The following is a 25,590-nucleotide window of genomic DNA, read 5'->3' on the forward strand; positions in this document are numbered from 1 at the left end:
GTATGGGACATACTTATACTAAAAAGGTACTTGTTTATCTGAAATTCAAATGTGAGTGTCCTGTATATTTATTTATTTATTTGCTGTACGCGGGCCTCTCACTGTTGTGGTCTCTCCCGTTGCAGAGCACAGGCTCCGGACACGGCTCATGGGCCCAGCCGCTTCGCGGCATGTGGAATCTTCCCGGACCGGGGCACGAACCCGTGTCCCCTGCATCGGCAGGCAGACTCTCAACCACTGAGCCACCAGGGAAGCCCCTGTATATTTATTGCTAAATCTGGGAACTCTACCTCATTTGAACTTTGGAAGGGTTTAGCAAAGCACTGTAGGAGTCTGAAAAGGAGTGAGTCAAAGGGGCTCTCCAGAATAACATTAATAAAGACAATCTTTGTCAAATTCTCAATGGCCTAACACAGGCCAAAACAACAAGCTCACTGACTTTACTAAATCAGGAGGATGCCAAGACATTGTTACTTACTATTGAGATGTAATTCACATACCATAATATTCACTCATTTAAAGTATACAATTCAGTGGTTTTTAGTATATTCAGAGTTGTGCAGCCATCCCTAAATCAATTTTAGAACAGCTTCATCACCTCAGAAGAAACCCAGTACCTATTAAAAACCACTCCCCATTCCTGGCCTCCCTCCCTCCCTGCTGTTCCCCAACCCTAGCCCCCTACATCCACTCACCAGCTTTTCGTTTCTTTAAATGTACCTATTCCGGACATTTCATTATAAGTGGAATCCGCGATATGTGGCCTTCTGGGTCTGGCTTCTTTCACTGTGTGTTTTCAAGGCTCATCCTCGCGCATCCACATTGCAGCATGTATCAGTACCTCATACCTTTTCATTGAGGAATAATACTCCTTTGAATATAAATACCACAATTGGCCAGCCATTCATCCACTGTTGAACACTTGGGTTGTTTCCACTTTTTGACTACTAAGAATAACGCCTTTAGGACAGAACGTTACTGCACAAGTTTTCGTGGGGACACACGGTGTCATTTCCGGTGGGATTGCTGGCCATATGGTAACTCTATGTCGAATATCGGAACTGTCAAATGGTTTCCAGAAGGAGCTGCACCATTGTGCATTCTTAGGTTTTTTGTGTTTTGTTTTGTTTTGTTGGGGGGGGTGAATTTTTAAAATAAACAGGGTTTCCTCGGTGTCTATGAGGAAGGCCTGCTCCCACGGCCCCTCCTTCAGGTCCGCCTCTGCGGGGCTCCTAGGGCCCCCTCCCTACGCCCGGACCGCTGGAACCCAGGGACCAAAACATTGTGGGAAACGTAGTTTCGGCCCCTCCTGCGGACCGCTCGCCGGCAGGAAAACGGACGCCTTTCTGAGGCTCTGTGGACATCGTAGTTTCCTTTTTGGTTCGCCGCGCAGAGACCGCGGTAACGAAAGCTACAATCCCCAGAATGCCGCGGTGCTATGGCAGCCGAAGCGGCCAATCCGCGCGCCGCGCTGCCGCCCTCTCTCCGGTCCGGGCCTCTTTCCAGGGCGTCTGTAAACACAGCCAGAGCCTGTCATGGAGGGGGAGGAGGAGGCAGCCGCGGCGAAGGGAGGCGTTCTGCGCCGCCTCCAGGGTCCGCTCTGCCATCCCTGAACTGGTCCCTCGTCCCCGTGACTGTGGCATCAGGGAAGCGAACTGTTAGGCGAGAGGAGGAGGCAGTCAGAACCTTATCCCGTTCTTTCCCCGGGGCTGGGGCCGGGCCGGGCCAGGCCGGCTGAGCCGGGGGAGGGCCGGGGGAGGGAGCGCCCGGCCGGGCTGGCCTGTCTGCCGAGATGGATGACAGTAAGGTAAGTCCCGGGGTTTGCACGCGCAGCTGCTGCAGCCGCCGCCTGCTTGTCGCTAAGTGCCCGCCGCTGAGCCTCAGCCCTGTAACCCACGCAGCACCCAAGAGACACCGGCCTTAGACATCTCTGCGCCTCCAGCTATGACCCCAGCTACCCAGACAGGAATTGAGGGAACAGCGGGCTGCGTTCTTCCAGCAAGGGCCCACTCCTCTGGAAAATCACACCCAGGGCAAGCCTGTTGGTCAGCTTTTCCAGGTAGTGTAAACCCTAGTCCTCCCGAGATAAGTGAAGAAACTACTGTGCTTTTTCTTTTTGCCTTCCTTTGCCCCCACCCAGCCTTTCTCCACGTTGGAGACCTTAACTAGGGCACCCTGAACCGGCCCTGTTCCCCTTGACGGTCCCCCTTTCTTCTCCCAGGCTCCCTTACTCAATGCCCCATTCATATAATCGGTTCACTCCCCCTCTGAGCTGTTCTGCTAAGCTCCTGTTGCTATTCGTCCAGAGTCTGGAATCTAACCTCCTCTAGAAAGCCTTCTCCAAGAAAAGGAATGAATTCCTTCTTGTTAATCTATCTTAATATTCCATCTCCATCCCCCTTTCCCTATCCAGATCACTTATCCCTATGATGATAAGATGACCGACAGTATTCATTATTGGTTAATTCATATAGTTTATGTATAACCTTTGTCTATCTGCGTTAGTGTTGTCTAGTTATATGTTATGAAGATAGTGATAGTCAGTTTATTCATCATCAGCTTATCGATGTTTTAGAGTGTTTAGGAAGTTGGACTTTTTTTTTTTTAAGGAATCAGACTCTAGAGTTTGCCAGTTTTCAAAATAGACACTCTTCCCTATGCTTTCCAGAGGTCTTACTTTCCACACTCTCTGGCATGCCGCTTGTGATAGCTTTTTCCTTCATTTGGGTACCCTTTCCCCCTCCATCTAACGAGTAACATTTTGCTGCTATCAAGTTTTTGTTTCACCTATCCTCAGAGAGATTGAAAAAATTTCCATCTTCTCTGTGCTGCTTCTGTTATTCTACCTTATCTCCTCTTCCTGTTCCTGCAGAAGGCTCCGAGAGAAATGCAAGCAGGGAAAGCCCAAGGCAGTACTCTGGAATCAGGACTCACTAGAGGAAGCTTATTTGTGAAGTAGCAAACCCCTCCTAATAGGAAGTGGTATTTCCCAGACAGAAAGGAGGAGTTCTGAAAGTTTTCCAGAAAAATCAGAAGAGAATTTTCCATAACAACCTTTGCTAGCTTGATCTTTCAGTGTTAATTTTGAAATTAAGTCCAAATACTGTATCCACTATCTTTCCTAGATATGGCTGGGAAAGGATGCTAAAGCAACATATTCTTTTATGTCCTCGGTTTGAGACTCTCACAGTATATTCTACATAATTTTCAGTTGTTTCTTTTTTGAACCTTTGAAACATGTAGTAACTTTCTCAGAGTCTTCAGTAATCTCAAATAAATTCAAGAAAAATACATAGGATTTTGAGTTATCTTATCTACCTATAAAATAACATAGGACTTATTTCTAGAAACAGGCAAGCTCTAGTGGAAGGTATAAAGTGTTACGGTTTTGCCTAAAGAGTTAAGTTAATTTTGGGGGCTAGGCTTTTCATAACTTCTTAGAATGTTCATAGCTAAGCAAAACGAATTCAGTACTCATTCTTTATTAATTCATTGTATTGTGACGGTATTTAAAAACCAGCAGTTTCTTCAATCTTTAATGATTACGGAAAAGAAAAACCACTTCAGATGTCTCTGGATGGATAGTGCCTCTGTGAATACACTACTTTCACTTTGAATACATGTCGTAGCTGTGGTTGAGTAATAATTAAATGCCACGTACAGCGAGACTGGACTGCTCTTTCAGCAGTCAGGCGGTATGAAACAGTCTTTTAAAAAGGCTCCTAGGCCTGCCTTTCCCTGTGCTCTAGTTGTTACAGTCCTGCAAAATTGTATTCTCCTCCTAGTAGATACCTACATACTCACACACAAAACACACTTTTCCCTCACATTATGTATGGGTGATAGAGTCTCAGGTTCCATTTTCCCCTGTATAAGGGGATAGTTGAGGCTTGAAAGTATATGGTCGTTGTGCTGGTGATAGCATAAAAGATGACAAACTGGCTGACAGCAAGGCCAGGGCAACAGGAAGAGGACAAAGTGGGCAGGTGCAGCAGTTACAGAGAGGCAGTATTTGAATGAGCAGGTCAGGAAACATGATGATGATGCGATGAATCCCTTTATAAAGATTCTGTATTCTGAGTTGTTTTCATCAGTGGTGGTGAATGAGTTTGCCAAGAGCTTTCCACCTTCTGCCGTCTAGTTTCCTGGAGTCAGGGCAGGACAGTTTTGAATGGGAGTGCAGCTTTGCCTTCCAGGTAGGTAGCAATGTGCCTGTTATGTTACATCATAGAGTACTGGTTAATAGTGGTTGAATTGAATTGGAACAGAGTGGCATTAAGGAGACTGCCCTAGGTGTACCTGGGCTTTATTAATCAGTTTGCCCTGTTGAGCCAGCCAGCCAGAGTATACAGACTACAGCTAAGGGGAAAAATAAAGCAAGAGACAGACTGGGCTTGGGGAAGTGCTAAGTAGCAGATCTCAAATTCTGATTGAATAGATTTCTACTTAGGCTAGTTGGGAAGGCAAAAATCTTGGCTACGTTATTTAACCTTTTTGAGCTTCCATTCTATCTGTTAGATGGTCAGTACCTTCTTCCCAGGCTTTGCTGAGGATTAGAGATAATGCATATGAAGCATCGAATAGAGTCTAACACATGACAGGCACTCAGAAAATATTATCCTTATCATATTACCTGTCAGGGACTTCCTCGGTCTTTAACACAGGGCAGTAGGCACCTGAGATGCTCATTTTAGTAATTTTTAAGTGTGTGCTGTTGCATGGCATTTGCAGCTGTGTTTCCCCCATGCTACCCTCTGCTCCTAACTATGCCCCACAGTGGGACAGGGACAACGGGATGGGGCATGAAATGACCTTAAACTGTGCCCTTAACTGTCAGATTGTGTGAGAAAGGTAGTGTCCTGAGTCTACCTGCTTGTCCACCACTAAGAAAAAGCGCTTGTTTTTATGAAAGCCTCTTCTCCCTAACGTGCTGCGTTCAATTACAAAAAAAACTGAAATGTGTTATTTTCAGAGGCTTTGATCATAGAGGGTTTTTTATTTTCTATTTGACTTTCATGTTTATCGAATGAATGAATGAGTAACTTGAAATATCCTAGACCAGCTGTGTTCCTGCCGCAGACTAAGCTGGTAAAAGACCTCCATTCTGTATTGCCCAGCCTGACAGTTTAGGGCACCAAGTTCCAGCTGAGGGACTGGTGAGAGAGCGTGTCAGCCACTGGCCGCAGGATGCTAAGATGAGCTGCCCTTCTCCTCCATACTTCCTTTCCACCTGTGCTCCACATGATTCTTTGAAAATGAGGTTTCTTATACCTTCCTTACCCCTTCGGTGAGTACTGCTGGTTCTCACAAAAATTTTAACCCGGCCAAAAATCTCTTTGACATTCCCAGAGCTGTCCTTTGGCCCCTGAAGTCCCTCCTGTCGGCCCCTTAGCCATCCTTTGCTATAGTTGGAACTACCTTCCTTGGGCAGTGCCACGGAGCCCAGAGACTTTCTTCCTTTTCTGTTCTCCTGCTCTATCCATGCTTTCCATGATAGCAAGACAGAAGAGCCAGCTCGTTTACCAACCTAGACAGTAGATATTCATGTTTTAAATGTGCCTTCCTTACCTGCGCAGGCTACGGGTACATTTTAACTAGGGTACCTCTACAGATATCAGTTGAAATCTAAGTTTAAATAACCTTATTCAGAATGTTTTGCTCTTTAAGGTTTTCCTAAAAGTTTGTTCATTTATTCATTCATCGTCAAACATTTGTTAGACACCTAATATGTATGTAATACGAGGCATTGTGCTAGAGATACAAAGACAGGTAAGAGTTTATAATTATTCTCAGGAGCTTATGTTTCAGTGGGCTAGACAGACATACAGAAAAATAATTACAACGTGGTGAGGTAAGAAATGAGGAGAGTCATGGCAAAGTGCTTTGGGGGCACTAAGAATGGATGCCTGACTGGGTATGTCAGACATGGGTTCACACAGTAGGAATGAATCTGTAAAGAAGAATAGGATTCCCTCAGAAAATGGGAAAGAGGGAACGTCCTATACTAAAGCATATTGCACTGGGAAATAAGTATTTTGCTACAAGCTAGAGCAGGAATTGGGGAATTTTCTTTAAAGGGGCAGATAGTAAATATTTGTGGGCCATGTGATCGATCTGTCGCAATTAACTCTACCACTGCAGCGTGAAAGCAACTGTAGGCAGAATGTAATGAATGGATATGGCTGTGTTCTGATAAAACTTTATTTCCCCAAACAGGCAACAGGCTGGCTTTGGCTTGCCAGTTGGGCTGGAGTTTACTGATCCCTGAGCTAGAGCATAAGGCACAAGTAGAGGTGTGGGCAGAGATAAGGATGGACGGATAATCAGGGGCCAGATCATGATTTGCTTGGCAAGTTAAGTTCAGAAATTTGGGCCAGTATTTTTCAAAGTGTGAAGTAAAGAAGACTGAATCAGAATTTTGGGGAACAGGGCCTGGGAATTTGAATTTTGTTTGAAAACCAAGGCACCATAGTTGTTGAGGAGCTATTAAAGGATTTTAAAGCAAAGGTGATAATATCAGATTTGTGTTTTCAAAAAAAATGTTCATGGCTATATGGAGACTGGATTAGGGTAAAGATGTAGGAACTGGAACAAGACTAGAGGCAGATGGTCCAATCAGGAAGGAACATAGATTTTGGCATATAACCAGAGTTCAAATCTAATTTCCGCCACTTAAAGCTATTATGACTTTGGACAGATTATTATTTTTTAATTGAAGTATAGTTGATTTACAGAACTGTATTAGTTTCAGGTATACAGCAAAGTGATTTAGTTATATATATATATTTTTTGGATTATTTTACATTATAGGTTATTACAAGGTATTGAATATGGTTCCCTGTGCTATACAGTAAATCCCTGCTGCTTATCTATTTTGTGTATAGTAGCATGTATCTGATAATCCCATAATCCTAATTTATCCCTACCCCCCTCCCTTTTCCATTTGGTAATCATAAATTTGTTTTCTATGTCTGTGAGTCTGTTTCTGTTTTGTATATAGGTTCATTTGTATTATTTTTTGATTCCACATTAAGTGATATCATATAATATTTGTCTTGGTCTGACTTACTTCACTACGTATAATATTCTTTAGGTCCATCCATGTTGCTGCAAATGGCAATATTTCATTCTTTTTTATGGCTGAGTAATATCCCATTGTATGTATATATATACCGCATCTTCTTAAGCCAGTAATCTGTTAATGGGCACGTGGGTTGTTTCCATGTCTTGGCTGTGGACTGCCATAGTGCTGCTGTGAACACTGGGTGCATATATCATTTTGAATTAGAGTTTTCCTCTTTTCCAGATATATACCCAGGAAGGGGGTTGCCGGATCATATGGTAGTTCTATTTTTGTTTTTTTAAGGAACCTCCATACTGTTCTCCATAGTGGCTGTATCAATTTACATTCCCACCAACAGTGTAGGAGGATTTCCTTTTCTCCACACCCTCTCCAGTATTTATTATTTGTAGACTTTTTGATGATAGCCATTCTGACAGATGTGGGGTGATACCTCATTGTGGTTTTGATTTGCATTTCTCTAATAATAAGCGATGTTGAACATCTTTTCATGTGCTTGTTGGCCATCTGTATGCTTGTTGGCCATCTGTATGTCTTCTTTGGAGAAATGTCTATTTAGGTCTTCTGCCCATTTGTTGTTTGGGTTTTTGTTTTTTCGGTATTGAGTTATATGAGCTGTTTAATATTTTGGATATTAACCCCTTGTCATTCGCATTGTTTGCAAATATTTTCTCCCATTCTGTAGGTTGTCTTTTTTGTTGATGGTTTCCTTTGCTGTGCAAAAGCTTTGAAGTTTGATTAGGTGCCATTTGTTTATTTTTGCTTTTATTTCTTTTGCCTTGGGAGACTGACCTGAGAAAATATTGCTATGGTTTATGTTGGCCAATTATTTTAATCTTTTCAGAACTGTATTTCTTTACCTATAATTGGATGTGTTAATAAAGCCTTATTGAGTTAGTGTGAGAATTAAATGTTATATATGTATTAAAACAAACTTAGTACATAATGGGTTCAAAATAAATGCTGGTCCTCTGTGACTCCTCACCAGCTTGGTTAGATTGCTCAGAAGAAAGGCCTGAGCTGAAGACCATGCTAGAGACCATTACAAGGTAGGTTGTGGTTGATGCAGCGTGCATAAAATCCTTGAAGGATGAAGACGGTGGACAGAAGAGAGAGCTAAAGAGACAGAACCCTGGAAAACTTTAAAATGATCAGAAGAGGCCAAGGAATATGACTCAGCAAAATAAACTGAAAAGGAGAGGTTAGTGATACAGGAGAACCAGGAAAAAAAAGGTTGTTATTCCATGTAAAGTAAGTAGTGAAAAAGTATCCATTGGACTTCAAAAACAGGAGATTGTTTATGAACCTAGCATGAGAAGTTTCAACAGAGTGATGGGGCAGAAGCCAAAACGTAGCGGTTGGGGAAGAGTGGGTGGTAAAGAAGTAAAGACAGTTAAGTATACAGGCTGACCTCTCAGAGATACTGTGGGTTCATTTCCAGACTACTGCAGTAAAGCAAATATGTAATAAAGCAAAGTCACATGAATGTGTTGGTTTCCTAGTACATATAAAAGTTATGTCTACATTATACTGTAGTCGATTAAGTATACAATAGCATTATGTCTAAAAAAAAAGTACATACCCTACTTAAATAATACTTTACTGCCAAAAAATGCTAGCCATCATCCAACAATGCAGGATTGCCATAAACGTTAAGTTTGTTAAAAAATGCAGTAAAGTGAAGCACGATAAAATGAGATATGCCTGTAGGCCACTCTTACTGAGTCAGTTTGTAACAGTTTGGGGCACTGCTAAAATACATGTATTATATTTAGCTTCAAACAGTAATAGCTGGGGAAGGAGAGGATTGGGGTCAGGAGAGGAGAGGCACGAGTTAACAGTCAGAAATGCCTGCTTTATCTTGTTTCTCCTCTGTTGATGAGAAAAACTGGCAGAAGGGTTAGCAGCAGGAAGATGTGATTAGACTTTCTCTCTTTCTGAAGATCTGGTAAATAAGAAAAGAGAAGAAGCCTAGCCAACAGCTGTGAAGGAAGTTATGGGAGCCTTGACACCAAATGAAAGTATAGCTGCTTGTTTTTTTCTTTAAAGTGGTAAAGAGCAGTGGCTGGCCGCATTCATATCTATCTTATTTTTCTTTAATCGATGGCAGATAATGTTTCACTTTATGTTTTCAAAAGAAAAGTGAAACAAGCTTTCCTGCTATTTTCCTTCTTAGCTGGGGCTGATGCTGCCACTTCATGTAAATGCAGTAATTCTCTTAGACTTAACAACTTGAAACTTTTATGGGTCGCCTTAAGAATTAGAGCATTAGGGGACCTCCCTGGTGGCGCAGTGGTTAAGAATCCGCCTGCCAATGCAGGGGGACATGGGTTCGAGCCCTGGTCCAGGAAGATCCCACATGCCACAGAGCAACTAAGCCCGTGCGCCACAACTACTGAGCCTGCACTCTAGAGCCCACGAGCCACAACTGCTGAGCCCACATGCCACAACTGCTGAAGCCCGCGTGCCTAGAGCCCATGCTCCTCAACAAGAGAAGCCACCACAATGAGAAGCCCGCGCACCGCAATGAAGAGTAGCCCCCACTCGCTGCGACTAGAGAAAGCCCGCGCCCAGCAATGAAGACCAAACACAGCCATAAATAAATAAATATATTTTTTAAAAAAAGAATTAAGAGCATTAGGATGTAAATAAATGCTAAAAGGGTGGTAAAAATAATAAGAGTTATTGATTGGTTTTTGAGATTTTACATCCCTTATGAGAGAGGTTTGGTTTTCTTTTTTTTATCAACTTCTATTAGCTGGTGGTAGTGGTGGTCATAGTAATACCAATTTAAATTAAATTGCAAAATATTGCTAATTTTTCTTTGCATTTATTCATCCAATTATCAGTCTTTTAATAAATGCCTTTTAAGTGCCTGGCTCTGGGCCAGATACAGTGGGGATTGGAATAGAAAACACAGCTTCTGTGCCTGCGGTGCGCACATCACTTGGGGAGATAGAACTTAAATCTGTGAGGCCGCTAAAAATAACCAGTATACCGTGTCAATTCAGCGTGATGGTGACTGTATGGTCCAGAGATTCGGAGACGAAAAATAATGTGTGGACAGAAGGTGACTGTCAGCAAGAGCTTCACAGAAAGAGGGCCAGGGCTGGCCCTAACCAAAGGGAGCATAATATTTGCAGGTTTGGATCGGGCGGCAGGGGCGGCGGTGGAGAGGGAGCGTTTAGAGAAATGGTGAGTATAGGTAGGAGTGCAGGGCGTGGGGTGAGCTCCCCAAGGACACAGGCATGACTTGTTGGGAAAAACGAAAGAGAAAATTGGCTCGGTGAGCAGGAGCCTGGATGTAGTGGGCTGAATGGTGGCCTCTAAAAAGATACATCCATGTGCTAATGGAACCGGTCCCCTTATATGGTAAAAGAGTGAATATTATATGGCCAAAAATGTGATTTAGTTAAGTATTTGAGAGGAGGAATTTATCCTGGGTTCTCTGGGTGAACCCTAAATCCAATGGCAAGTGTCCCCCTAAGAGTGAGGCAGAGGGGATTTGACAGACAGTTGTGGAGGCAGTGTGACCACAGAGGCAGAGGTTGGATTGATGTGGCCACAAAGGAAGGAATGCTCACAGCTGCCAGCAGCCGGAAGAGGCAAAGGATGGCTTCTCCCCTAGGGCCTCTGGAGGGGGTGCAGCAGCCCTGCCAGCTTTCTGGCCTCCAGAGCAGAGAGAGTACATTTCTGTTGTTTTAAGCCACCAACTTCGTGGTGGTTGTTACAGCAGCTACAGGAAGTCAGTATTCTGGATTTGGTGACCTGGTAAGCAGTGCTGAGCCAGAGGCCTTCCCTTGAGCTGGAGCGTGACATGGCCAAAGGGCCGTTAAAGTTTGTTCTCTCTAGAATGATCAGGTATTACTTTTTCACAATGAAAAAAAATACACTAAAGTTATTTTAATAAGCTGAAAAGAAAGGCTAACTAGGCAGTTCTTTGCAAGACAGATTAACCAGGGAAGTAAGGATGGAAAAGGAGGGATGGGAGGGAGACCCACTGGGAAACCCACGGCAATACTCTGTAAGTAGGGTAGTAATGTAGGTAGTAGGAATAGAGAAGAAGAGCTGAATCAGACATGTTGTAAAGGAATAAACTGGCATGACTTCAGTGGGTGGGCACAGAGAGTCGCCAATAGCAGAGGGAAATTTCAGAGACGCATAAAATGAAAAAATTTGTTAGTTAACCTCCTCACCGCTGCCCTCCATCAAGTGACTAATGTCACAGTGAGCTGGATTAAATGAATCCAGTCATTAAATGAATGACTATATAGCATTAATATAGCACTGCATTTAAAGCATCTGTCAGCTTTAGAGCCTTTTCAGGGAGTTGTATGTTCAGGTTAATGAGTCCTACCTAGGAATCCAGAAGGGAAATAGTCACGCTTGATGAGAGTGAGTCAGCTTGTGACAACTGAGCATCTTGAGTCAATTGCTGTGATGCTAATCGGGGGCTTGGGTTCTATCTAGATTTTATATCCATGAAATAAAGAGATCACTATGCTTATCTGTGTGTGTGTGTGTGTGTGTGTGTGTGCATCCCTCTCCCAGCAGGACTCCTGTATGTACTGATATCCTGCCCTTTATAATGGTGTTTATTTCATGTCTGCTGCATTTCAGAAGTCTAATAAATATATTAAAGATAAGGACCCTGGGCTTCCCTGGTGGCCCAGTGGTTGAGAGTCTGCCTGCCGATGCAGGGGACACGGGTTCATGCCCCGGTCCGGGAAGATCCCACATGCCGCGGAGCGGCTGGGCCCGTGAGCCATGGCCACTGAGCCTGCGCATCCGGAGCCTGTGCTCTGCAACGGGAGAGGCCACAACAGTGAGAGGCCCCAGTACCACCAAAAAAAAAAAAAAAAAAAAAGATAAGGACCCTATCTTCTTACATTAATATTCCTAGAGTTTCACAGTGTTTGGGGCAAAGTGAGTGTTCAATAAGTGGTTGTTAAATAAGAAATTAAATTTCCCCTCTTTACCTGAAAAAGATGAGGATAACAGTGTTAACCTCCCCTGGTGTGAAATAATGTGAGCCTGACACGTGGAGGCCTAGCTCAAGGCCTTGCCCGCAGTGAGTGCTTGCTCCTTGCATGCCCAGATTTAGCTCTGAATTTGTTTTTGTTGTTTGTTCCTAAAAAGCCAAAGTAAAATGATCCAAGAATCTTTGGAATAGGATTTAATCTGGACACTGGAGTCCTCCTCGTTGGAAGAAGCCCCTAAAGGGCATCTACAATCACACCTCTGCTTTCCACAGATGTTAAACCCGTTGACTGGGGAGCCTGTGGCATCAGGAGCTCCCTCTTGGCTAAATGCAGTAGTTTTATCTTAATTCTCAGCCTTTTAAAACTCATAAATTAGGAGCTTTATGCTTGACCCCTCCCCTCCCTCGTGGTCTTTCTCATCTGCTTGTGTCTCTGCGCCACCTTGATTCTTCCTTTGCTGCTATTCTTTCTGCCTCTAAGGTTCATGTCATTTTTTAAAATAGCCCACACCATAAAATTCATCCTTTTCAAGTATATAATTCTGTGACTTTTTAGTATATTCACACAGTTGTACAATGATCACCACTATCTAATTCCAGAACATTTTCATCACCCCAAAAGAAACCCTTATAAACAAACTGTTATACTCATATAATGGAATGTTATTCATATTATTTAGCAATAGAAAGAAACGAGCTATTAAGCTACAAAAAGGTGTGAGGGAACTTAAATGCATATTGCTAAGTGAAAGAAGCCAGTTTGAAAAGGCTACGTACTATATGACTCCAACTATCTGACATTCTGGAAAAGGCAAAACTGTAGAGTAATAAAGGTCAGTGGTTGCCAAGGTTTCACGGGAGAGGGAGGGAGGAATAGGTAGAGTGCAGGGGATTTTTAGGGCAGGGGATTTTTAGGGATTTTAATATTCTGTATTATACTCTAATGGCAGATATATGACACAATGCATTTGTCAAAACCCATAGAATTGTACAACACAAAGAGTGAACCCTTAAGTAAACTATGGACTTTACTTATTAATAATATATCAACATGGGGTTCATCAGTTGTAACAAATGTACCACACTAATGCAAGATGTTAATAGGTGAAATTGTGCAGGCAGAGAGGGGATATATGGGAACTCTGTACTTTCTGCTGAATTTTCCTGTGAACTGAAAACAGCTCTAAAAAACAAAGTCTATTAATTAAAAACAAAACAAAACAACCTTTAGCAGTCACTCCCTATTATCTCCTTCTCCTTCCAGCCTTAAGCAACCACGAATCTACTTTCTGTTGCTATAGATTGCCTATTCTAGACATTCCATGTACATGGAATCATATAGTATGTGGCCTTTTGTATTTGGCTTCTTTCACTTGGCATAATGTTTTCAAGGTTCATCCATGTTGTACCATGTATCAGTACTCCATTCCTTTTTATGGCTGCATAATATTCCATTGTATGGATATACCACATTTTGTTATCCATTCATCAGTTGATAGATATTTGGGTTGTTTCCATTTTTTAGCTATCATGAACAATGGTGCTCTGAACATCTGTGTACAAGTTCTTATGTGACATATGTTTTCATTTCTTTTGGGGATACACCTAGAAGTAGAATTGCTGAGTCACATGGTAATTCTGTGTTTAATATTTTGGAGGAACTGCCAAACTGTTTTCCAAAGTGGCCACCATTTTACATTCCCAACAGCAATGTATGAGGGTTCCATTTCTCCACATCTATACCAGTTCTTGTTCTTGGCTGTCTTTTTGATTATATAGCCAACCTAGTGGGTTTAAAGTGGTATCTCATGATTCTGATTCACATTTCCCTAATGACTAATGATGTTAAGCATTTTTTCATATGCTTATTGGCATTTGTATATCTTCTTTGGAGAAATGTCTATTCAGATACTTTGCCCACATTCTAATTGGATTATTTATATTTTTATTGTTGAGTTGTGAGTGTTCTTTATATATCCTGGATGTAAGTCCCTTATGTATGATTTACAAATATTTTCTCCCAGTGGATTGTCTTTTCACCTTGATGGTGTCCTTTGAAGCAGAACATTTTTAATTTTGTGAAGTCCAATTTATTTTTTCTTTTGTTGCTTGTGAGGTCATACCTAAGAAACCATTGCCTAATCCAAGGTCACAAAGATTTATTTGTATGTTTTCCTCTAAGAGTTTTATAGTTGTCTCTCTTACATTCAGACCTTTGTTCTGTTTTGAGTTAATCTTTGTGTATGGCATGTTGTAGGAGTGCAAGTTAATTCTTCTTTGTAGATATCCAGTTGTTCCAGCACTGTTTATTGAAATGACTATTCTTTCCTCATTTGTCTATTGTTTTGGCACCTTGTTGAAAATCAATTGACCGTAAACATAAAGGTTTATTTCTGGATGCTCAATTCTTTTCCATTGATCTATATGTCTGTCCTTGTGCCAGTACCACACTATCTTGATTAGTGTAGCGAATAAGTTTTGAAATCAGAAAGTGTGAGTCCTTCATTTTTGTTCTTTTTCAAGATTGCTTTGGCTTTTTTGGGTCCATTGTATTTCCATATGAATTTTAGGATTATCTTGTCAATTTCTGCAAAACGTCAGCTGGAATTTTGATAGGAATTGTGTTGAATCTATAGCTCAGTTTGGGGAATACTGTCATCTTAACAATATTAAGTCTACCAATCCATTAACATGGAATGTCTTTCTTTTTATTAGGTCTTCTTTAATTTCTTACAGTGATTTTTGTGGCTTTCAGTATATGTCTTGCACTTTTTTCTTTTTTTAATTTTAGGCTGAGTTGGGTATTAGTTGTGGCACGTGGGATCTTTGTTGCGGCATGTGGTATCTTTCGTTGTGGTGCATGGGCTTTTCTCTAGTTGCGACATGCAGGCTCTCTAGTTGTGGTGTGCAGGCTCCAGAGCGCATGGGCTCTGTAGTTGTGGTGCACGGGCTTAGTTGCCCCATAGCATTTGGGATCTTAGTTCCCTGACCAGGAATCAAACCCATGTCCACTGCATTGGAAGGCAGATTCTTAACCATGGGACCACCAGGGGAGTCCCTGCACTTATTTTATTAAGGTTATTCCTAAGTATTTTATTCTTTTTGATGATATTCTAAGTGGAATGTTTTCATTTTCCGCTTGTTCATTGTATATAGAAACACAACTGATTTTTGTATATTGACCTTGTGTCTTGCAACTTTGTTCAACTCATTTATGAGCGCTAATAGTTTTTTTGTGGATTCCTTAGGATTTTTTATATATAAGATCATATCACCTTCAAATAGAAATAGTTTTACTTTTTCCTTTGTAATCTGAATGCCTTCTCTTTCTTTTTCTTGCCTAATTGCTGTGGCTAGAACCTCCAGTACAATGTTGAATAGAAGTGACAAGAGAAGACAAAAATCCTTGTTTTGTTTCTGATCTTTGAGGGAAAGTATTCAATCTTTCACCTTTAAATGATGTTAGCTGTGTTTTTTTTCATAGATGCCCTTTACCAGGTTGAAGAAGTTCCCTTCTATTCCTAGGTTTTTGAGTGTTTTGGTTTTTTTAAAATCATATAAGGGTGTTGGATTTTTTTTTTTTAATTGGCATTGGGTCTTCGTTGCTGCGCACAGGCTTTCTCTAATTGCGGCTAGTGGGGGCTACTCTTCGTTGTGGTGCGTGGGCTTCTCATTGCAGTGTCTTCTCCTGTTGCAGAGCACGGACTCTAGGCATGTGGGCTTCAGTAGTTGTGGCACATGGGCTTAGTTGCTCCGTGGCATGTGGGATCTTCCCGGACCCCAGGGCTCGAACCTAAGTCCCCTGCATTGGCACGCAGATTCTTAACCACTGTGCCACCAGGGAAGCCCCAGGGTGTTGGATTTTGTCAAGTGCTTTTTCTGAGTCTATTGAGATGAACATGTAATTTTTGTCCTTTTTCCTACTGATATGGTATATTACAGTAATTGATTTTCAGTTGTTAGACCAACCTTTATTCCTGGGATAAATCACATAGTTATGGTAGATAGTCCTCTTTATATGCTGTTAGATTTAGTCTGCTTGTATTTTATTGAAGACTTTTCCATCTATATTCGTGAGGCATACTGGTCTTTAGTTTTCTTATGATATCTTTGGTTTGGGTATTAGGCTAATATTGGCTCATAGGATGAACTGGGAAATGTTCTTTCCTCTTCTGCTTTTTGGAAGAGGTTTTAAAAGAATTAGTGTTAATTTATTAAATGTTTGGTAATTTACCAGTGAAGTCACCTGGACTTGTCTTTATGGGAATTTTTTTGATTACTTTTTCAGTCTCTTTATTTGTCATAGGTCTTTTTAGATTTTCTATTTCTTCTTGGGTCAGTCTTGCTACTTTGTGTCTTTCTAGAAATTTGTCCATTTCAACTAGGTTATCTAGTTTTTTTGGCAATTTTTCATAATATTCCCGTGAAACCATTTTTACTTTGGTAAAGGTAATAGTGATGTCTTCTCTTTCAGTCTTGAGTTTAGGATTCTGAATGTTTTCTCTTGGTCAGTCTAGCTAATGGTGTGTCAATTTTGTCGGTCTTTTTGAAGAACCAACTTTTGGTTTTATTGATATTTTTTTCCCTGTTGTTTTTCCATTCTCTGTCTTATTTATCTCTAGTCTGATATTTATTATTTCTTTCCATCTACTTGTTTTAGGTTTAATTTGCTCTTCTTTTTCTAGTTTCTCAGGGTAGAAAGTTAGGTTATTGATTTTAAAATCTTCATTTAGGTGTTTATGGCTACTTCTGAGCACTGCTTAAGCTGTATCTCATAAAGTTTTGGTATATTGTGTTTTCCTTTTCATTCATCTCCAAGTATTTTTCTTATTTCCCTTGTGATGTCTTCTATGACTCATTGGCTACTTAGGAATGTCTTTTGTGTTTTATCTGTCATATTTATTAAATACTTACTGTGTACTAAGGTAAAATATGACAGAGTCCTTGGTGCTTACTTTCTAAAAATCATGACCTTTGGTTTTAGCTTATCTCAAAGTGTTAAAAACAGATAGTTAACAGAAAAGTAGGACCTTCATTCTTACTTTAACGTTTTTAACATATAATGAAGACAGACTTAGAATTGCAGAGGCCCTGCTGAAATCTAACATCTCTAATATCTTACCTTTGTGAAATAAGTTCCCTGTGCAGGGCAAGACAAAATCAATGGCTGGCAGGTTGCTTTTCTTGGTGGTGTGGGTTAGGGAGACAGGCCTTGTGAGTGTTTCCCTTAGGACCTTTTCTCTGCAGCTCAAATGTGTTTTGGGGAGGAAGAGGAGGTAAAATGGATAGCCGATAAAGAGGTACCATGTTACAATAACAGCTATTTAAATTTTCACGTGGCCCTATGTCGGTAGAAATAAAACTACAACAGAAAAGAAGTTAAATTGGGGGGTTATTTCCATAGTTTTCTTCTTGGCATTTGTGTTGGTGCGTAAAAATCAGTACTTTTATTTAGCCACATTAATGTGCTTCCTCACAGAATAAGAGAGAGCAAGGGGACAATGTGGTTATCACTGAGTTTGTGAAAATTCTAAGAAACATTGGTAAGACTAATTTTTGGCTCAGACATATTTAAGGAATTTGTGGGGTTGATTTCAGTTTTAGTTTCTGGTTCCTCATTTCTTTTCTTTCTTTTAAAATACAGCATGTATTTCTTTTTTTTTAATTAACTAATTAATGTATTTTGGCTGCGCTGAGTCTTAGTTGCGGCATGCAGGATCTTTAGTTGTGGCATGCGAACTCTTAGTTGTGGTATGCATGTGGGATCTAGTGCCCTGACCAGGGATCGAACCTGGGCCTCCTGCATTGGGAGTGTGGGGTCTTAGCCACTGGACTACCAGGGAAGTCCCCTGGTTCCTCATTTCTTATTAACTTCCCTTATCCGTTCCCCAATCTTTATGGCTTATGAAATATGTAAAGTTCAGTTGTTAAGGCAACTAGTATACTAACCTATATTTGTATAATACCCTTTTTTTTTCTAAAAAAGTGCTTTCATACATTATTTTACTTAAGATTTATAATAATCCTGTGATGTGTTTCACTCTCTTGAAAACTGGCATGCTAATCAGATTTTAGCTGACACCAAAAGCCAATAATTCAGTCTATTACTGAGGAAAAATTAAGCTAGAGAAGTGGTGGTTATGTGGTCTTAAATATAATTTTACAGATGACATAAAATGCAGGAACCCTGGATTCATTTACTGTGCCTTTCTAATTTAAAAAAAGGAATAAAATAGTTCCAGTTTAAATATTTTGCTACCATGAAAACTAAACAAAGGGCTATACCTTTTGTTTGATTTTTATGACTATGCTAGGTTTGTGTAAAAAATCAGTGAAGTCTGTGCAGTACACTGTGTCCTCTTGCTGGCTTCTCAAAGGCAGCCGTTCCTGAATTCCATTCCTGAATTAATTAAAAACAGCAATATATAAGGTATTGGATTATAGTGAGTGGTATGTGACTGATGACTCATTTTACTACATAAAGAATAGATGTGATTACCATTTATTTCACTATAGACATGATTTTAGGCTATAAATATATTGCTTTTTAAAGACTATCAATAGCAAATATACTTTGTTTTAATCTTGGGTGATTTCAAAATACTTCATTGAAATTGTGCAGTTGATATAATATAGGCATAATTTAAAATTTAGCCCATAGTAATATTTGGATCAACTAGTTATCCTTCAAGTGCTAATCATATATTTGATTTTGAAAAAAAGTTTCCTGAGGTATATATTATTATATTGGAATCAAAACGTGATGAGACAGAATAGGAAAGCTTTGAAAGACCAGTTTTTGAAAAGTTAAAACTCATTTGGGAGCAGTACTGAAGCAGCTAGCTTTTAGGATGGTGGTGGAAGGGATTTTCTTCCAGAGTCTCAGAGTATTCAGGCTCATTTCAGAGCCACCCTGTAAAATGCTAGATGCAGTGGTTCGCCGTCTTGTTATGACACAGTTTCTGGTAAATGTAGCTGATTAACATTTGAAGTTTGGTTTTCCTGACCCAACCATGATACCAAGTAAAGATCTGATCTTTATAGGGTACTGGGCATTGTTGGTTTATGGTATTAATAGTGATTCCAAACACACAAACAAATTAGAGTTTTTATATCCAAATGGAGATTGATCCTTTTAGTTTTGTTACCTCGTAAGACTTCTGCATTTATTCCAATGATTTGCCAGTGTTTGAGTTTTGCATCTTCTCTTTTAGAATTGCCTTTAAAGCCTCAACAATATTCCTTTCAGTATACTAAAGTAGTGACATTTTTATTCTCTGAGGGTAATTTTCAGAAAGACCTAGACATCATTTGGAGCCTCGTCAGATAAACAAAGCGGACCATCAGATTGGGAATTTAAAGAATAACGTATCATTCGAAAGTAATACGGCGAAAGTAATATTGTGTTGTGGCTTGTAAGAAACTGGCTCCAAAAGCAGTTTCCAAGAAAGCTTATTCATTGGAATAAATTTACCCCTTTCAAAGTGACTCCTTTAAAGAAAATTCATTTGATGTATAAGTTCAGTTTCATGTATTTAAAATTCATCATCTTTATCTCAAAGTTACATCTTATATAAGAACTTGGGGAGGTTCCAAAGCTAAACAGTGAAGAACATTAAATTACTCTGGCAGTCACCAAAAAACTGTGCCTATGCAGATAAATGAATGACAGGGATATTGAGAGGATGTCTATGACACCAGAGGGAGCAGGTAGAAATCTCCTGAGACAGTCTAGGGTTATAATTATAGACTTGTAAAGGCAGGAGACAATTATCCTGAAGATTTCAGGGACTTCTGTGTGTTCCCTTGGGCTCAACAAATTTGAAGAGGGAATTGATAGCCAAATTGTTTAGGATTCTTATTTATTTATTTATACACATAATTTTATATACAAATTTTATGTTTTTCTAATTGTAAATATTTAAAAATCATAAAAAATACAGATGAGAAAAAAGCTTTTTATAATCACACCTATCAGAGAAATCCTCACTGACTTTTTTTTTTTAATAGATCTTTATTGGAGTATAATTGCTTCCCAAGACCGTGTTAGTTTCTGTTGCACAACAAAGCGAATCAGCCATATGCATGCACATGTCCCCATATCCCCTCCCTCTAGAGCCTCCCTCCCATCCTTCCTATCCCACCCCTCTAGGTCATTGCAAAGCACTGAGCCGATCTCCCTGTGCTATGCTGCTGCTTCCCACCAGCCAGCTATTTTACATTTGGTAGTGTATATGTCAATGCTGCTCTCACTTCGCCCTCCCACCCCATGTCATCAAGTCCATTCTCTATGTCTACCTCTTTATTCCTGCCCTGCAACTAGGTTCATCAGTACCAATTTTTTTTTTTTAGATTCTATATATATATAGATTCTATATATATTAGATTCTATATATATTTAGATTCATATATATATGTGTTAGCGTACGGTATTTGTTTTTCTCTTTCTGACTTACTTCACTCTGTATGACAGACTCTAGGTCCATCCACCTCACTACAAATAACTCAGTTTCATTTATTTTTCTGGCTGAGTAATATTCCATTGTATATATGTGCCACATCTTCTTCATCCATTCATCTGTTGATGGACATCTAGGTTGGTTCCATGTCCTGGCTATTGTAAATAGTGCTGCAGTGAACATTGTGGTGCATGTCTCTTTTTGAATTATAGTTTTCTCAGAGTATATGCTGGGTGGAATTGCTGGGGGTGGAATTGCTGGGTCATATGATAGTTGTATTTTTAGTTTTTAAGGAACCTCCATACTGTTCTCCACAGTGGCTGTATCAATTTACATTCCCACCAACAGTGTAGGAGGGTTCCCTTTTCACCACACCCTTTCCAGCATTTATTGTTTCTAGCTTTTTTGATAATGGCCATTCTGACCGGCGTGAGGTGATACCTCGTTGTAGTTTTGAGTTGCATTTCTCTAATAATTAGTGATGTATTTTTTAATTTCTTCAGTGATCTCTTGGTTATTTAGTATCAATTAGATCTGTCTGGTCTGTTGTGTCATTTAAAGCTTGTGTTTCCGTATTTATTTTCTGTTAGGATGATCTGTCCATTGGTGTAAGTGGGGTTTTAAAGTTCCCTCCTGTTATTGTGTTACTGTCAGTTTCTCCTTTCATGGTTGTTAGCATTTGCCTTATGTATTGGGGTGCTCCTGGTTGAGTGCGTAGACATTTATAATTGTTATATCTTCTTCTTGGATTGATCCTTTGACCATTAGGTAGTGTCCCTCCTTATCTCTTGTAACAGTCTTTTTTAAAGTCTATTTTATCTGATACGAGTATTGCTACTCCAGCTTTCTTTTGATTTCCATTTGCATGGAATATCTTTTTCCAACCGTTCACTTTCAGTCTGTATGTGTCCCTAGGTCTGAAGTGGGTCTCTTGTAGACAGCATATATATGGTTCTTGTTTTTGTATCCATTCAGCCAGTCTGTGTCTTTTGGTTGGGGCATTTAATCCATTTACATTCAAGGTTATTATTGATATGTATGTTCCTATTACCATTTACTTAATTGTTTTGGGTTTGTTTTTGTGGGTCTTTTTCTTCTCTTGTGTTTCCTGCTTAGAGAAGTTTCTTTAGCATTTGCTGTAAAGCTGGTTTGGTGGTGCTGAATTCTCTTAGCTTTTGCTTGTCTGAAAAGCTTTTGACTTCTCCATCGAATCTGAATGCGATCCTTGCTGGGTAGAGTAATCTTGGTTGTAGATTTTTCTCTTTCATCACTTTAAGTATATCCTGCCACTCCCTTCTGGCCTGTAGAGTTTCCACTGAAAAATCAGCTGATAACCTTATGGGGATTCCTTTGTATGTTATTTTTTGTTTTTCCTTTGCAGCTTTTAATATTTTTTCTTTGAATTTAATTTTTGTTAGTGCAATTAATTTGTGTCTTGGTGTATTTTTCCTAGGGTTTATCCTTTATGGGACTCTCTGTACTTCCTGGACTTGGGTGACCATTTCCTTTCCCATGTTAGGGAAGTTTTCAACTATAATCTCTTCAAATGTTTCCTCAGACCCTTTCTTTTTCTCTCCTTCTTCTGGAACCCCTATAATTCGAATGTTGGTGCATTTAGTGTTATCCCAGAGGTCTCTGAGATTGTCTTCAATTCTTTTCATTCTTTTTTCTTTATTCTGCTCCTCAGCAGTTATTTCTACCATTTTGTCTTCCAGCTCATTTATTCATTCTTCTGCCTCAGTTATTCTGTTATTGATTCCTTCTAGTGCATTTTTCATTTCAGTTATTGTGTTGCTCATCTGTGTTTGTTCTTTAGTTCTTCTAGATCTTTGTTAAACATTTCTTGTATTTTCTCAGTCTGTGCTTCCATTCTATTTCCGAGATTCTGGATCATCTTTACCATCGTTACTCCGAATTTTTTTTCAGGTAGATTGCCTATTTCCTCTTCATTTATTTGGTCTTGTAGGTTTTTACCTTGCTCCTTCATCTGTGACATATTTTTGTGCCATCTCATTATTATTATTTTTTTAATGTGTGGAATTGTGTTCTTGTCTTACTGGTTGTTTGGCCTGAGGCTTCCAACACTGGAGCTTGTAGGCTATTGGGTAGAGCTGGGTCTTGGTGCTGAGATGAGGAACTCTGTGAGACCTCACTCCAGTGAGTGTTCCCTGGGGTCTGAGGTTCTCTGTTAGTCTAGTGGTTCGGACTCGGAGCTCCCACTGCGGGAGCTTCCCCCCGACCCTGGGCTGGCGAATCAAGGACCCGCAAGCCATGTGGGGTGGCAAGAAAAAAAAAAAGGAGAAAAATAATAAAGTAAAAAATAAAATTAGACGAAGAAACTAACAAATATGTTAGAAAGAATGTAAAAATATAGGTATGTCAACAACCGGAAGGTATATCAGTACCACAATAGTAACAGAGGGAAAGGAAAAAAAAGGGAGGGGGGGGGAAGGCCTTGGCTGTGGAGGGCGGGGCCTAAACAAGGGCGAGTTTTGGGCAGTGGGCGGGGCCAATGCTCAGGACCCACAGGGCTGGAAAAGGCCCTGGGTGCTGTTGGGGGTGGGGCTTAGGCTCAAGGAACAGAAGGGGCACAGGCATGCCCCCCACCGCAGTCTCAGAGGGCACGGGACCTCACCTGGGAGCCCAGCAGGCTCCCTGCATCTGAGTGGGCTGGGTGATGGCCCTCCACTCCTCTCCTGCTCTTCTTGGAAGAGTCCCTCCCACCTGCCTCTTCTGATTTCCCTGGCCTCAGGGGCGCTGATCCTGTCTGGCCTCCACTTCTCCTACCCCCTTCGGTCCCCCTACGTCCTACCGGTTCACTTTGGGTTTCCTCCCATCTCCTTGGGGGTCAGAGTTCCCCCACCAGTGGCCGTCAGGCACCCTAGTTGTGGGGAGACGCTAACTCCACGTCTTCCCACACTGCCATCTTGATTCCTCCCTGCCACTGACCTTTTACGATCCTTTCTTCTATGTGTTGTTTTATAAGATTGAGATCATACTGAACTTAATTTTCAATATTTTGTCTTACTTATTAAGTCAGTAAAAATTCTATGTGAACAAAATATTTAATGGCAGTCTTTTAGTTTTTTACTGTCTAGCTACACATGGTTCATAAAGTTTACTGTTAAGCTCTGTATAGAACAAGTTTATTATTGAAGAAATAATGAAAACTTATACTATTTCTTCTCTCACATTCATGGTATCAAAAGTATCAGAAAAAGAAATTATGAAGCAAAGAATCATAAGGCATTTGATGGGATTATGCTTTCTTAGTGCCACAGACTCCATTTATTGGTTATTTGTAAATGTTTTCCTTGCTAATATGCAGCCGCAGTCACTTTCCTAGACCCAGAACTAGGAAAAAAATTAACTGTTTCTCTCTCTTGCTGAAGGTGGTTGGAGGTAAAGTGAAGAAGCCCGGCAAACGTGGTCGAAAGCCAGCCAAAATTGACTTGAAGGCAAAACTCGAGAGGAGCCGGCAGAGTGCAAGAGAATGCCGGGCCCGAAAAAACTGAGATATCAGTATTTGGAAGAGTTGGTATCCAGTCGGGAAAGAGCCATTTGTGCCCTCAGAGAGGAACTGGAAATGGTAAGAAAGTCTGTCAATAAACGCATGAAACAATCAACCTAAGCTATATTAAAACATGAAGATACCAGTTTTTAGCTATCCAGTTGACGAACGTGGGACAGCACATTCATCTGTTAGCCAGCACATAGGCAAATAAGCATCTTCATACATTGCTGGTGGGAGTGGAAAGTGACTGTTTCTTTAAGGATTGTTTATGACAGGAAAAAAAAATCGAAAATAACCAAAATGTTCAGCAGTAGGGGATTGGTTAAATTATACTACATTCATGTGTTGGACTGCTTTGCAGGCCATGAAAATCACAGTGCACATGTATGTTTACTGATGTAAAAAGACACTTACAAGATATTGCTAAGTGGAAAAAGCAGTGCAACAGTATGTAGTAATATGCATAGTATGATACTATTTGGCCTGGTTTTATTCATTCATTCATTCAGACTTCAGGTAGTAGCTTGTAGACATATACAAGAGAATAGGTAAAAGGGAATAGAAACCCCATTAGTACTGTGAGCTCAGGGGAGGAGGTGACAGGTTGGAAAGAGAGAGATAATGCTAACATGATCATTACAAAACTGGGACAGGCTACCCCCAGCTTTTTAGAAGGTAAGAGAATTAAGTCGGGTCATGAAGAGGGTCCAAATGTACACTATTCAGTAGACTTTTTTTAATACGTTGAATTGGACTTGTAAATTATGTTTCACCTTCTGCACTGTAAGCCACTGCAGGACATAATCTTTGGACTGATTAATCTTTTATACCCCCAAAGTCCATAGTACACACTCTGGTAGAAGGTAGATGTTTAGTGAATATTTATGAAATAGAGAAAGGAAGTTACAAAATTATTTATTTTAGGAGTAGAAATAATAATGTGACAGTCAGCAAAAAGAGATGAATTCTAATGAATGGCACTCCATGGGGAGATATACTTTTAGCCAGAGGGCCCTTTTTAATCTGAGCACTACTCCAGCACATCACAAGAAGATTCAGCAGTAGTTTTTCACCCTCTTCTGAAGATAGCAGGCCTCATCCATGTCCTAGGTTATAAACAGGAATACAACAGAAGGTGGGATTCCCAGCAGTCAATTTGACCTCTAGTTATGGGAGTTCTTATGTCTAGGATTTCCACCTGTGGTTGCTGAACTCTGACTAGTAAAATTTTATTTAAATATATTTTACATATTTCAGTACAAGCAGTGGTGCATGGCAATGGACCAAGGGAAAATCCCTTCTGAAATAAAGGCCCTACTCACTGGAGAAGAGCAGAACAAATCTCAGCAGAACTCAAGCAGGCACCTGAAAGCTGGGAAGACAGACGCTAACAGCAATTCCTGTGAGTACAGTACATGGGAGAGTTTATCTTTCGAAGAGTGACTTAAAGTAGGCTTTCTGTTGACCACTTTCCTTGCTGTGTCTTCAAATAAAATAAAATGTTGATGTCATTTGTAATACACTAATAAGCAAGTGAACTGGCGTTAGATTCTAA

The 25,590-nt window shown here is 40.4% G+C and overlaps 1 protein-coding gene across 1 annotated transcript; it reads left to right on the forward strand.

Annotated features, from left to right (window-relative positions):
• Positions 1 to 1,792: 1,792 nt before the first annotated feature.
• On the forward strand, positions 1,793 to 25,488 carry CREBL2 (cAMP responsive element binding protein like 2; the record flags this gene model as incomplete). Its single annotated transcript, XM_082665233.1, is given in 5 exon segments — positions 1,793 to 1,807; positions 23,914 to 24,022; positions 24,025 to 24,110; positions 25,293 to 25,460; positions 25,462 to 25,488. Coding segments are annotated over 5 exon segments (405 nt in total).
• Between the last annotated feature and the right edge of the window lie 102 nt (positions 25,489 to 25,590).

Source organism: Grampus griseus (genome assembly GCF_964374135.1).
Source record: "Grampus griseus genome assembly, chromosome: 11".
NCBI classification, from domain to species: Eukaryota; Metazoa; Chordata; class Mammalia; order Artiodactyla; family Delphinidae; genus Grampus; species Grampus griseus.